Here is a 13,615-nt window from a genome sequence, read left to right as displayed (position 1 = left end):
AACCATCTTATTTACTCGGGAATTAACAAGCGAATATTTGCATTTGTCTGGCGTTAAGAATTATTGATTTATCTTTTCCGTATAATCAAATACTTTGAAGTGGATTTCTGGTCTATAATAGATACGCGAGACGCGTATTGTGTTTAATTTGACCTATACATACATTGTCTTTTTTGTCGACACATTCAATTTTGCAATAACTACAAACTGCGTATAGGAACTAGATTTGTACGTCGGCTCAACAAGCATAATGAAGCCATTCTCATAAAACTTTTATAGTCTAATGCAGATGCATTTATAGTTGGAAAAGAAACTTGTTTTGAGAAATCACATAGGCAAACAAAGCAGCTGTGTAGGGATTCAATGCCAAAAGCGTTGACAATGAAATATCTGCTTCCATGGCTAAATGGATCTTGTAAAATAAGAAAACCATATGATTCGGCGCCATCGTTAATTTACATGTGTTTAGAAACAAAGCGTTTTCTTGTAGTTTCGACCTCCAAGTGCGCAAACTTACATATATGGCTGTATATTAGAAGATTCTCCCTGTGGTTCCGTTGATATTGCTGTCGGTACTGCATGATTGTAAAGAAAGCAGTATTCACATGTATTTTGTCCAAGACGCACATTTAGTGAGGTGTACACAGCTAATGCCTCTTTTTATAACTGCAAGTTTGTGTATTTTTCTGGGGATATCAGTAAAAAAGGGCAATAGTTAGAAAAGGAAATGGCTTCGTTGAATGGAAGAAGTTGAGAAGTGCTCCTACATATTTCCTACTTTTTTTCACTTTTTTCCCAACATATTGCTTGCATGCTTGGTAAAGGAGTTAACGCGTGTGTTGGTCTTAATTGATATTTGGTGCATGTAATCTAAAGTTTACAATCGGTATTTCCTTGTATGTTCACCGAAAGACAAAATATTAACCACTTGAGAACCGCACGTTGGCGTTTGTAAAGGACATCGTTTCGATGGGAACTTACATGCATGCCACGAGGGCAAGGGAACTTTCAATTATTGACGACTGTATATATATGTATGTTTATGAATATACATTGTATGTGAAGTTGCAACATAACTCGATGCTTGAACCCACTTATGAGATTCATGTGCACAAATAGATAAGAGTCTACGAATTTTCGTTATCTTTCAGAAATAAAAGTCATGTATCCTGTTATTCGGATTACGAGCTATGGGTTTGGCAAATAAATAACAAAGAGGTGATACATTCATGCTTCTGCCAATAAATCACAATAGCTACTGTGTTGATATTGCTAACGTGGCGTAGCCGTTTAGAAGGAAACAAAATCCGCATGACATGAACTCGTGACATGGGAGTGACACTTTGTGGTGTTCTCTTTATAACTGTAGCCGCTGTGAAGCCGCGTTCTCCTGCTTTGCATGTGTGAAAAGCTCTTATTGGACTTTGCCAACAGACATGTTTTTGTTGCTTGCCCTTTGTTTCCTGTGTGATAACACAATATGAATGTGTGACTTTTGTGATGGATTGGGGAATGGATAGCGCAGAAACAAAAGCTCTTAATGAGACAGATATGCAACGTGGACAGACGTTCAGACGATGTTGAATGGACCTTAATTATATAATTACTTAAAATTCCTTTTACAGCGATGATAATGCGCTTGAAAAGAGCATAGTAATGATTTAGCATGTCTGAAACGGTATAAGTGAAGAACACGTGCAGATGTGTATGGGCAGAGAAACATGTATAGGTTAACGGGAAAATATGACAATATATGGACAATTGCTCACGCAATAGATTGAGTTGTTTTACAATGATGAAGAAGAGAAAATTCTTTTGTTTAGTTGATTCCTAAAATAGGCTCGTATCACAAGTCTGTACTGGACAAGAATTCTTATCGAAATAATCGTTGAAGAGAAAATTAGAGAAATTTTTATTCGTACGGCCAGATTGACAATCTCAGAAATCCCGTAATAAACATCAACTGGCCTCAATAGAGAGAATAGATTGATCAACCAGCCCAATAATGTCAATCTTATAGACGTCTCATGATATAAAAATCTTAATAATTTATTTGAACTCCTAATTCAAAATGTTAAACCATTCACCAAATTCATGTCAGATTTTTATGAAGATATCATTGGATGTTTTGTTCTGCATAAGACGTAATTTTACGATTCTAACAATTTTTCTTTGTCATTCTTAAAGAAAGTGAAGACTTCGATGCCTGCACTGTGCGTTTTTCTTTCGGCAATTAGCTTTCAATGATAAATGTTTTAGAATTTTAAGCAATGTTTTTAATGAAGAGCATTAGATGGCGAACACAGCCTAAGTTTTCGAGACTACTCCCAGAAAATCCTTTGAAACGTTTTTTCATTCATTCACCGTAAATTTGGCTGTGAATTGTTTTTTAATTTCCTAGCCTAACAATCTTGAAAAGTATGCGATAGTTTCCTTTGTAAAAAACGACTTGGAAAAAAGTCAAACGACTAAAAGTTTGTTTTGCATCGATTTTTTAAAGATATTTTGCAAACTGTTCGATGTCCAGCTGGCGCGCTTTTTGTTAGTCATCGTACTTAATGGTTCCAATCTCTATCTACATTATACAATCGTAATATCGCCATATTTTGTCTTATTTGTAATACAGACATATTCGGTTTATGGTGTTGAACAGTTCTGCTTTATCTTTGTCGGTGAAATCACTCGATCAAAGGTTGACGTAAAAGATCGCGCTGTAACCAAAAGGTTTTTTTCGTATTCAAAAAGAAATCTCCGAAAATCGCCTTAATATCATCAATGTAATTACTGTGACTGCGAAAATACACTGTTGCTTTGTAAATTGACTTACGCCGCACGTATTTTGTTTCAATAAAGGTAGTTTTTTGCTTTTTTTTCGAGGATAAACTTCTAATTCGTCTCTCTAATGCATCGTACTATTTAATCTGGTATTTATGTAATGTACTTCGAAAGCCATGTGACGAACATGAAGCACACGAACGATGAATTTGATATGCAGATATGCGCTAATTATATGCTTGTCTGTTAGGAACACTTGTTTCAGAGCGTGAATTCTCGGAGAACCGGTCTACTGAGACAGCTTTGTGAATTTCACTGACATATCTCATTTTCATCAAAATTTTCTGACGTTCATAGGTATTTTGAATTGTCTGACGGATTTGACCGGATGAGTTAATAATGCGAGGCTGATTTTGCGATACAGAAATGATAAGATCATAAAGGATTATCCTTAAATGTGTCTATGTAGTGATGTAAAGTTTTCGTGTAATCTTGGGTGGCCTCTCTGTTCTAGTTCACTCGACAATGTCTTTTGTCTCTTGTCTCTTGTCAAGTCTTTGTCTTTATCTTAAGAATTTATCTTGGTGTATGAAAATCCAACAAACGACGAGTTGAGGATGATTGTTCACTCACGGGAAATGCTTTGGTTTTTAAATCAGATCAACGAATTCCTTGCAATTAAGTGAAGCCATTGAAAAGGACAAAATGCGAATGTCTGTAAAACAAATGTTTTATGGCCATTTATTAATCGATATGAAATTGCAACATGAGCTGTTTTCGAGTGTGTAAATTAACGGTCATTGTTGTTTTCTTGTGCCTTGTAACGAACCATGTGATAGTCATACAAAGACAGTGTTAAATTATAACGCTAAAAACAAACAAATCTTTGTAATTTCAACTTGACATATATTATAGCATTCGGACTTACTCGCTGAATTGATCAAACTTAACTTTTTGCCACTTTTACGGTCAACTGATCAATTGTACATCAATTTAAAGTTTTATGCTGTATGCGTACTTCGTCCTGATTCGAAGCTCGAAGCTTGTTCCACAGTTAGCTCTTATTGGAGGGTCCTCGTGTATTACAATTAGACAATACATTACCACGCTCAACCGAGGACATTGTATTTGAAACATTGTTTCACTTGTTGTAGCTTGTATTTCGATGGATATTTGAAACAGCGTTTGAACAACAAGAGTAACTAACTAATACTTGGAAATATAAGCTCTAGGTCTAGTTATCTTTGATCATGGAAAAAAACATACTTGTCTCATGACAGTTGCTATGTGATGTGTACTTAGACATGGAAACTGCATTTTTCGTGGTTTCAACTTTGTTATTACAAACATTTGTCAAACTTTGCAGCAAAGTTTTCTCAGAATTCGTGACGAGTTGAAAGTTTAGAAACATCTTTATTTTTTAACCCATTATTTCATTGGCTTTTTTGTACGAAATCAAAGCTATGTTGTAAGACCTTTGAACTTCACAGCAAATTTGTAAAGTTCGAGATTTTTCTATTAGAAATCATCTGAAGCTTGTATAACTTCTTCTTTTGTTCATCTTCCAGCTTTGAGTACTTTTCGTTATGTAGCCGTATATTGCTATTGAAAATTTTTTAACAAACGCTTGTTAGCTCTAACTTAACGAAGAACAGTCACCGCAGTCAAAATAAATAATGTTTTGTTTTCGATAAAATCATCCACGTCAATAGATGCAACAATGCTTACTGATAACAACTGAATTAGCTAAATAGCTACTATATTTAAAACAGGCGTGTAGAGAACTCGAAAGTTTTTTTGAAGTAAAGTTTTTTTTACTTTTTTTTACTGTCGCAGTGGATGTTATTTAGTGCAATAAATAGCTCCCAGCGTAGGTAAATGAGTCGTGAAATAATAAAAAAAAAATTTAAATCCAATGAAATCGGAAAAAACTAGACTTCAAAAAATTCTTTTCTTAATACCCGTAACTTTTCCCGTAATGATTCAGGGCTCTATGGCACAACTTTTTCTCGGACTTTTGCGTGACTCAAGAAATGCATACCTTTCTGAAATTTTTCTTTCTTCGTCGGCAATAAACTCAATGAAACAAATTACAGACAAATATTTGTAATGCGCCGTTTGAAGTAATGATTGACTTTTAATAGTCAATGACGTGTCAATAATCCGTCTTTGTTTTGTCAATTCACCAGTCAAAATATACAGTTTCCACTGAGCCATTATGCCGAAAACCCTCCTGGCGAAAAAATTACAAAATCTCATGGTTGGATACCTCATGGTCAAGGTTAAACGTTGCTTCATCGATTCTCAATGACGCATACTGTAATGTCGGGAGAAATTTGCACTGCAATCGATGAAGAAATATTTTCATGATATGGAAATCCTAAATCCTTTATAAAGATCTTCGAAAAATAGGATTTTTTGGAAAGATTCTTGGAAAACAGAAAACATGAACACCATAGGAAACAGCTTGAAGTGACCAAGAATTAGAAATCGTTATGTGTTCATTAATTGAGCACATATAATGGTTTTCAGTCTTTGCCTACCTGAGCGATAATTACTCATGCATCAATACAAGCAATTAGACAACTCTCTGACACTTACTGTTCAATCGTAATATTCGCTGTTGGGCTCTGCGTGGTTTGGCAAACAACGCAGGCGTGGGGTACCTATCCTGTCGTGAACGCTGCGTGGAAACCACGCACGTCTAACTCCCCATATGATAATGTTTCTCAGCACGTTACCGGTGTTCCTACAGTTAAGGCATGTCATATATCATGTAAGCCACTATTTATCAATGTTGTTGAAAATGTCCTTCATTTGATGTCTATGGGAAAGGCCAGTCTGCTGTTTCAAATAAAAACTTTGGATGTTCAGTCTTCAAGTTGAAATGAGAATGTGATTATTTTTTGTATAAAAATGAAAACATTTTAATGTTTGGATACGAAAATACGTGTCTCTAGGCCCAGGCTATTGAATGTTATTTTATGTCATATTACCTCAGCCACCTGCCGACTATAAAAACCACCACTAAAAATTTCAAACCGAAATTTTTCTTTTCTTATGAGTTATATCTACGCGCACATTTCCTCATCGAATTCAAATCAATCTTTTCCCAAACTTTTTGGAACATTTAAAAGTCAGAACTATTTGACAAACGAGAAAGGAGAAATTTCTTTGAAGAAATATTGCTGGGCGTTGAAACATGCGTGTGTGTATTTCTTTTCAAGTTGGTCTTAATTGGATTTGCATGACCGTCGCGATCGCGCTGTGCTTTTTTTTCAATATCAATGTGATTGAAAATGGCATTAGTTAACGACACGATGACTTAATGACACTTTATGCACAGATTTTCGAGTATTCGTTCCGACTTCTGAAAATACGTTCAACAAAATGATGAAACCCGATTTATGGCTTATGCAATTACACACAAATGTAGATTTTTGTTTGGCGTTGCTAGTTTTGGATTAGGAATTTTTGACAGTGTAGTCTGCCGTATTTTAGCACTAGTCCCTAATAAAATGCTTATTACACATGCAAACCTTGCTCTTCAATTTGCTTTTAAAGAACTTGTATGTCCTTGTTGTTATTTGCTCTGAAAAATGTGTCACTTATCAAAATTGTTTTCCTTATTAGTTGATGACAACAAATGCACTTTAAATATGGCAAAAATGAAGATGTGAGGCTTGTCTTGTATTAATGATGAGTGCAGCTGAAAGATATTTGAGCAAGTCCTTTCTTATTTGAAACAACGAGCCTTGTGTGTTTGTGCGCACAATAGAATTTAAGGCTATTCCTTTTTGTGCATATTTTTATGCAATGAAGTTTTTGCCACAGTTTCTCTTGAAATGTTTGCATTGTAGTTTTGGAAGAGTTTTAAAGCCAAAAGCCAAGCTTGCCGAATGGAACAAGTTCTAACATGACTCACGACAAGGGATAACAAATGCCCATCTTGCAACGAAATGACACTTTGAAAGATTTTAAATCGAATTATCCCTCTCAATGGATATTTATTTGACAAGATGGCGACATTGAGAGGCTGGAAAAACAACATGCTTTTTTCAGGCGGTTGTCTTGCCAACAATGACGCATGCACATATTTTCTCAGTAATTATGATGTCTTTACGTTGTATTTAGCTGTTGTATGCTTACAAACTGAATGAGGCATCTTTTATCACTTGTCTTGTGGTTCTGATTGTGACACGAAAAAGGTCACACCTCCCCGAAGAGGGCATTATATTCGCTGAAGCACATGCTAAACAACATGGTCGTCTATCAGCGACAACATAAGTTATTTTGAATTGTCGTGGAATGCGACTTGTTTTATTGAACAATGAAATGCTTGTCCACATGTCAATACAAACAAATGCATGTGGGAGCAGGCGTTGAAATGTACAAAACAAATCCGAAGCATTTATACTGTAATGGTAAAAAAAATCGAGAAATTTTATGTTTCGTACGTATTTTATATATGTTCGGTGCTTTTGGTTTACCACAAGATGAATGGCGGTAAAATTTTATTGACATGATCTCCTCACGATTTTGTAGCATACTCTTATAAATTATTTCCATTTTGTTTGTTATTGCAAGGCCTCCTATGATGATGATGATCAACTATATTTTTTCACAACATTATATTTCAGCACTTAGCTCCATTATTACGAAACTTGTTTTAAGAATTCTGTTTTTTGCCATTGGAATACGAAATTTAGTTGAAAAACCTCTTAGATTATAATCAGTAAATTCTTACGCGTTTTGAAGTAAATCACGCTGTCTAATGGAAACTGTAAGTTAATGACTGTTAAATTCGTGATTCTAGCAACTAACAACATTCTTTTTCTAACAAATAGTTCTATTGCCTATTTCTCGTTAATGATTTACTTTGATTGTCAGGATTGGATTTTGTCATGCGCACAGCAAGTTATACGCCATGACTATATACAAATACAACACTTTTATTCAATCCTAACTTAAGTTATTTTCACGTGTCCAAAGTATGAAACAAAATAATAAACACACAAATCTTCTCTTCTTCAGAACCATAGATAGACACCACATTTAGTAATTCCCCTCTAAGTGCCAACAATCCTCCTTGTCTAACTTAGAACATTTGCTGTCAGTGGATATGTATAATTTTTCATGGGATAACAATATTAGCTTGAATGTATACCGTATTAATTTATTTAAGCTGCAAAGCTTTCTGCAATCTTTACCCCCACTCTTCTGACCTTCCTTCTAGATTCACGCAAAATCCACGAAACACGCAGGGGAGACATTCAGCATTCGGAAAGTATTTCCGAATTTACCTCCTTTTGGTAGATGTTTTTATATGTTAGATAGCAGGGGGGAGAAAAATATAGAAAGAAACATGAAAGAAACTGATGAAAAAGTTCTTGTTTTTTAGATCACATAACCTTGACAGCTGAGCCAAACGAGTTAGATAGATTTCAAAAAAGTTACACAAAGTGAAAATATCTTTCAAACATTTATCAACCGTCAAATTAATAATTTCAACAAGCATTAAATATTTTGTGTTATGGTGCAAGAGCTTTTCATCTTTTTATACATCTCCCCCCCCGTATAACCTTACTCCGTATAATGAAGATGGCGACCCAGACGCTTTGATCGAAATTTACAACAACAAAACACTAATTTTACGCACTTCAGCGAAATGAAAGTGACTCTATCAACCCAAGCGTATTCTAAAATACTTCTCCACGCCTGCAAGTACCCACATAAAGCCGTTTGTGGTGTTGTATTGGCTGGCAAAAATTGTGTCAGCAATGTTGAAGTAACGGACGCAATACCAATGTTTCATCTTGGTTTAGGTTTGGTGCCAATGATGGAAGTCGCACTTACACAGGTTTGTTGTAATCTCCACTGTACATAGTTTTCATTCAACTATGAAAAAATTATCTTTTTTGAATTAGGTTTCTCTAAATCACATGATCCTAACCTCCCCCTTCCCTCCCCTCTCCCGTGGACTCCAATAGAAACTTGCCGTATTTCAACAGTGTTGGTGGTTTATAAGATTGTGCTGTCATTTTGATCCTTGATTAAATAAGTTCAATTAAGATTTTACTGTACCAAATTACAAGGGGATAACCGAGGATCAGAAAGTATTGCTTAAGGACTACTGGACTAGCTCTGCAAATATCCAACAAAGTTTATTTGTCAATAATCTTTTACTGCTGTATTGCCTTTGTAATGAGATATCCATTTCTCCATTACCACCAAGATTGGAAAGTTTGTTATGCACATTTCAAGAAAACCAAGCTTTTGTGCATGTAAATTTTGAATCTTGAGTGCACATCTTACAAACTTTCCAATTTGGATTACCACTTTTTATGAAATATTTCCACAATATATAGGTTGATTCATATTGTAAAAGCAATGGTCTACAGGTAGTTGGTTATTACCAAGCAAATCAATGTCTGGATGACAATAGGTATATCAAATTTTGAGTTTGAAAATTCATATTTCCATCAGAAAACCTGAGAACATTTTCAATTTCTTTTCAGCCCCGATGTTTTTACTTATAAAATTGCAGAAAAAATACTGGAAAATTTTAGTTCTGCTTTTATTCTGATGGTGAGTGCATGAAAACTTCTCAAAGCCTCCTTAAGTCATCACTGTAATTTTTGTTTTGGGTATTTTAGGTTGACAATACAAAGATGGGCTTTGAATGTGAATTTCAGGCACTCAAGGTTGTAACTCACTTTTATTAAATAAATGTGATTTTTCATCTACTAATCAAGTGGATTTTTACCTTTTATCACACAGTTGTATCATATTCAAGATAATAAATGGAAATACAATGAGAAAGATTTGTAAGTGCTTTTTAAAATAATAAATGGTTTCTAACAAGATTTAAAAAAAACACAAATGGGTTTTTAAATACTCAGAGTTTGAAAAAACATGTGTAGAAAGATCAATAAAGACGGGACTCAAGTTCGTATATTTATGCTTAATCCTTCAAGAACAATGAATTTCAAAGAAGTTTAACACTGCATCTTATGCATTTAATATCAATCTTCCTACATCCATCAAATTACTGCTGTTGGAACTGCTTATGTAGTTAGTATAAGATGTAAATTCTAGATTTAGATTATTGATGTTTACAATATGGTAATTTGGAATTTTTTAGATCATTGGCAGATGATGAAACATTGAATATTGTTTCCCAACTGATGATGGGCAAAGTTTATCCAAGTCTGGTGGATTTCGATAATCATTTAGATGATATAACCTTGGATTGGCTCAATCCCGAAATAAACAAAGTTATTGAAATTGCAACGACAAACTTACCTGAATAATTAATTAATTGTTGTGGGCTTTGTTTATGAAGAATTTTAATTTGATTATCTGTTTATTAACTATTTATTTGGACTGGTTAACCATATTTCAAATTACACATTTTGATGCCTTTCTTTCATGAATAGCCACCCCCCCTTTAGTGAATTCATTAATTTTTATACACTCCCCTCCTTACCACACTCCCATCCCCTTATTCCTATAAAATGCCTTGCATCCCCTGAAGTAGTTGATAGGTTAATTTGCCAATCCATATTTAGCCCCCCTTTGACGTCACATAAATACATCCATTACCAATCGCCGTTACCCCATTCAACTGCACTAACCCCACTTCCCACGCATGAGTAAGCTTCCTGATACAATTACGTCATTTTCACGCTGACCTGGCATGTCACGGGCTCACTAGCAGCTTCGTCTTGTCCGAATGAAAAATATAGTGTTATTGTAATTATTTTCTGTTTTTCTTCAAATCTTTCTAACAAATCATGGCTGGTGGGACTTTTCAGGTATGTTTTTAAATCATAATCCTTTCTGTAAAAGTCATTAAACGCTCACTAACTTATTTAATCAAAAAATTCTCAGTACAACAAACTTTATGCAGACGTCAAGTTAAAGATGTCAAAATTCACTTTGTTTTTCTAAAAGAAGGAAATTACTTTAGAAAGCTATTGAGATTGTAACTAAAGCGACCGAAGAAGACAAGGCTGAGAATTTTGAAGAAGCGTTGAGGCTTTATCAACACGGAGTCGAGTATTTCCTTCACGCTATGAAATGTAAGATTATTGATTATTTCAATTTTCTTTCAACTGAAACTGTCAACACAGTATTTTAGCTGAATGGAAACATGGATGAGGAAGTTTAAAAACAGTCAGAAAGTCTGAGAGCTTTGAAGATTTTGTCTTGACGTTAGATTGTTCATGTTTCGTGTTTTTATGATAACGTTCGATTTCTAAATCAAGAGTGTATATTTATTAACATGAATTTGACTTGACTAACCTAAAGAGGACTTGTCTAGTTTACGTTTTTCTTGCTGGCCGATTAACACTCAATGGTTAACCTCTCCTTGTTTTAATCTGTCTGTCAGCAAAACATAAACAAGACAAGTCATCTGTATATTCCTCAGTGATATAAAATGGAGTTTCCTGTCCCAAGTTTTGCCAATTACTACTGTTTTTCCTAGCTTCTACAAAACTTTAATGTAATGGAAAACTGGCTTGTACAATAGTGCATGACAATTGTCATTATTTAAAATACAAGTTTCATTTGGGAAACCATAACATATAAGTATGTTTGAGGATCATTAGTCCAGGCGTATCTTTTGTTTATGGAGGAAATTTCTCTAGATTGTGGTAAATATGAGAATACCTTGAGCCTTTTTCTTCTATATTCTGAAAATTTGTCGAGCTTTGCATGGAAATCTTCTATATTTATAATAGTAAATTACTTATGCCAAAGTACTTGGTAAATGGTTAACTGAGTTTAAGCCATCTCTGTTGATGACTGTATGCTTGATGTAAAAGCTTGCTTGAGATATTTTTGTGCTAGATGACAGATGACAAGCTGTATGTAAAAATGCTCATTAAAGGGTTATGTAAGAACTACCTAATGATTTGTAATATCTGCTTCAATATTCCCATGTCATAATATTGTGTTTTTTATATTTTTCTATAGATGAAGCACATGGTGACAAATCAAAGGAAAGCATTCGTGAAAAATGTGTGCAATATCTGGAGAGAGCAGAAAAATTAAAGAATTATATCAAGAAAGGACATAAGAAGAAACCAATGCCTGCATCTGGGTCAGGAAACAAAACGTAAGTTATGTTGTAAGGATTTGTTTTTAATTTGAGTTGGACCATTCTTGTTGTTGTTGCATTGTACCATTTTTATTTTGTTTGAATTATTTATCTTTTTTACAAACTTTGATGTATCTTTTTACTTCTGTAATACATTTTCTTACATCATGACTACATCATTATACTATCATCTTACACCCTCAATGTATCCTCACACATCATCTTGCATCAATGTATCCTCACACATCATCTTACATCCTTAATGTATCCTCACACATCATCTTACATCCTTAATGTATCCTCACACATCATCTTACATCCTTATCCTCACACATCATCTTACATCCTAATGTATCCTCACACATCATCTTACATCCTTAATGTATCCTCACACATCATCTTACATCCTTAATGTATCCTCACGCATCATCTTACACCCTCAATGTATCCTCACACATCATCTTGCATCCTTAATGTATCCTCACGCATTATCTTACACCCTCAATGTATCCTCACACATCATCTTCCATCCTTAATACACCACCCACATTTTTTACATCCTGTAATGAACTATTTTACATCCCCTAATGCCATATTTTTCATGATTAATTAATTGATTAACGTTACCATAATTTACAATTACTAGCAAGTTTAAAAAACATTTAAGAAAAACGACAATTTTTTTGAGCGCAAACATGTTTCGACATTATCAGAATGCAATCTTCAGTGCATAATGTTTAGTGTCAAAATGGTTAAAAAACATGTTTGCTTAAAAATTGTCATTTTTCTTAAATGTTTTTTATACTTCAAATCTTCTCACTCTCTGTACATCCTCATGCATCCCTGACAGATCAACTACAATCCTCTTATATCATTCATGCATTTTAATGTATCCCCATGTCCTCTTTTACTGCCAAATTCATTTTCATCACATCCTAAATACACCCAATTACTGTCTTCATTTTCTTTTTATCCATCAAACTTTGAAAAATACATTTTTCAGAACAAATGGTAAAGATTCAGATAAAGAATCAGATGATGAAGATGACGGACAAGCGAAAAAATTAAAGGGTCAACTGAACAGTTGAGTTTTGTTGCTCATTTTTTGTTGCAATTACTTAAGCAACATAACATTCATGTTACAAACTTTTAGGAAATAAAAATGTGTGCGGTAATTGAACTATAGCTGAGTTGGCATTAGCCAACTTGTGAAAACAGATTTGTGCTCAATCAATTACATCTATCAAGGAGAATATGCAAATCAATCATGAATACATGTTTGAGAAAAACTAAATGTTTGTTTTAAATTTGTCTGTTTTGCATCATTGTTATTTTATAAAAGAAATAAAAGATGTTTTTCCTATTTTCACTGGTTCATGCAAACCTTGGAGACATTGGATCTGTTTTGTTGTGAGACTTTTGTGAGAACTTTGACCATCAGTCTCGGGCTAGCACTGCTTTGCTCTTGAGTTCTCCCAAAGGCCTTCTCAGTTTGCCAAAACCTTTGCTAATGCAGCAATCATCTTTAATTTCTTAATGAAAGAAAGTTTGTAAAACTAATTGTTGAGTAAAAATTATCTGGCATAGTTTGTATGTCTTTGTGTGTTTTACATAAAATATCTTCGAGGCTTTCTGTGACCAGTATCTGTTTGTTGGATTTTTTCAAAACATTGTTATCGTTTTTCTCAATAATATAATGTATAATTTAAAGGTGCCATTGTTATGGAAAAACCT

The 13,615-nt window shown here is 34.2% G+C and overlaps 3 protein-coding genes across 3 annotated transcripts in view; all 3 read left to right on the top strand.

Annotated features, from left to right (window-relative positions):
- Window positions 1–5,722, top strand: part of LOC124437815 (probable ATP-dependent RNA helicase DDX27) — a 54,848-nt gene extending 49,126 nt beyond the window's left edge. Inside the window, exon 23 of the transcript XR_006945856.1 lies at window positions 4,965–5,722. The gene's annotated coding sequence lies outside the window, so the exon portion shown is untranslated. The remainder of the gene's footprint in view (window positions 1–4,964) is intronic.
- A 2,633-nt stretch (window positions 5,723–8,355) lies between these two features.
- On the top strand, window positions 8,356–10,148 carry LOC124437813 (ER membrane protein complex subunit 8-like). Its single transcript, XM_046987737.1, has 6 exons — window positions 8,356–8,635; window positions 9,144–9,220; window positions 9,294–9,363; window positions 9,432–9,479; window positions 9,556–9,602; window positions 9,920–10,148. The coding sequence occupies exons 1-6, from the start codon at window positions 8,444–8,446 to the stop codon at window positions 10,086–10,088; spliced, it is 603 nt and encodes a 200-aa protein (XP_046843693.1). The 5' UTR covers window positions 8,356–8,443; the 3' UTR covers window positions 10,089–10,148.
- Window positions 10,149–10,365: 217 nt separating this feature from the next.
- LOC124437849 (vacuolar protein sorting-associated protein 4A-like) overlaps window positions 10,366–13,615 on the top strand; it is an 8,951-nt gene continuing 5,701 nt past the window's right edge. The window contains exons 1-5 of the mRNA XM_046987779.1: window positions 10,366–10,592; window positions 10,748–10,859; window positions 11,758–11,899; window positions 12,885–12,964; window positions 13,593–13,615. The exon at window positions 13,593–13,615 is cut by the window's right edge and continues 97 nt beyond it. Of these exons, the coding sequence (XP_046843735.1) occupies window positions 10,572–10,592; window positions 10,748–10,859; window positions 11,758–11,899; window positions 12,885–12,964; window positions 13,593–13,615 (378 nt within the window). The 5' untranslated portion in view covers window positions 10,366–10,571. The remainder of the gene's footprint in view (window positions 10,593–10,747; window positions 10,860–11,757; window positions 11,900–12,884; window positions 12,965–13,592) is intronic.

This window comes from Xenia sp. Carnegie-2017, unplaced genomic scaffold, assembly GCF_021976095.1.
Source record: "Xenia sp. Carnegie-2017 unplaced genomic scaffold, XeniaSp_v1 HiC_scaffold_17, whole genome shotgun sequence".
Lineage (NCBI taxonomy): Eukaryota > Metazoa > Cnidaria > Anthozoa > Malacalcyonacea > Xeniidae > Xenia > Xenia sp. Carnegie-2017.
This window is presented reverse-complemented; position numbering and strand designations above follow the sequence as displayed.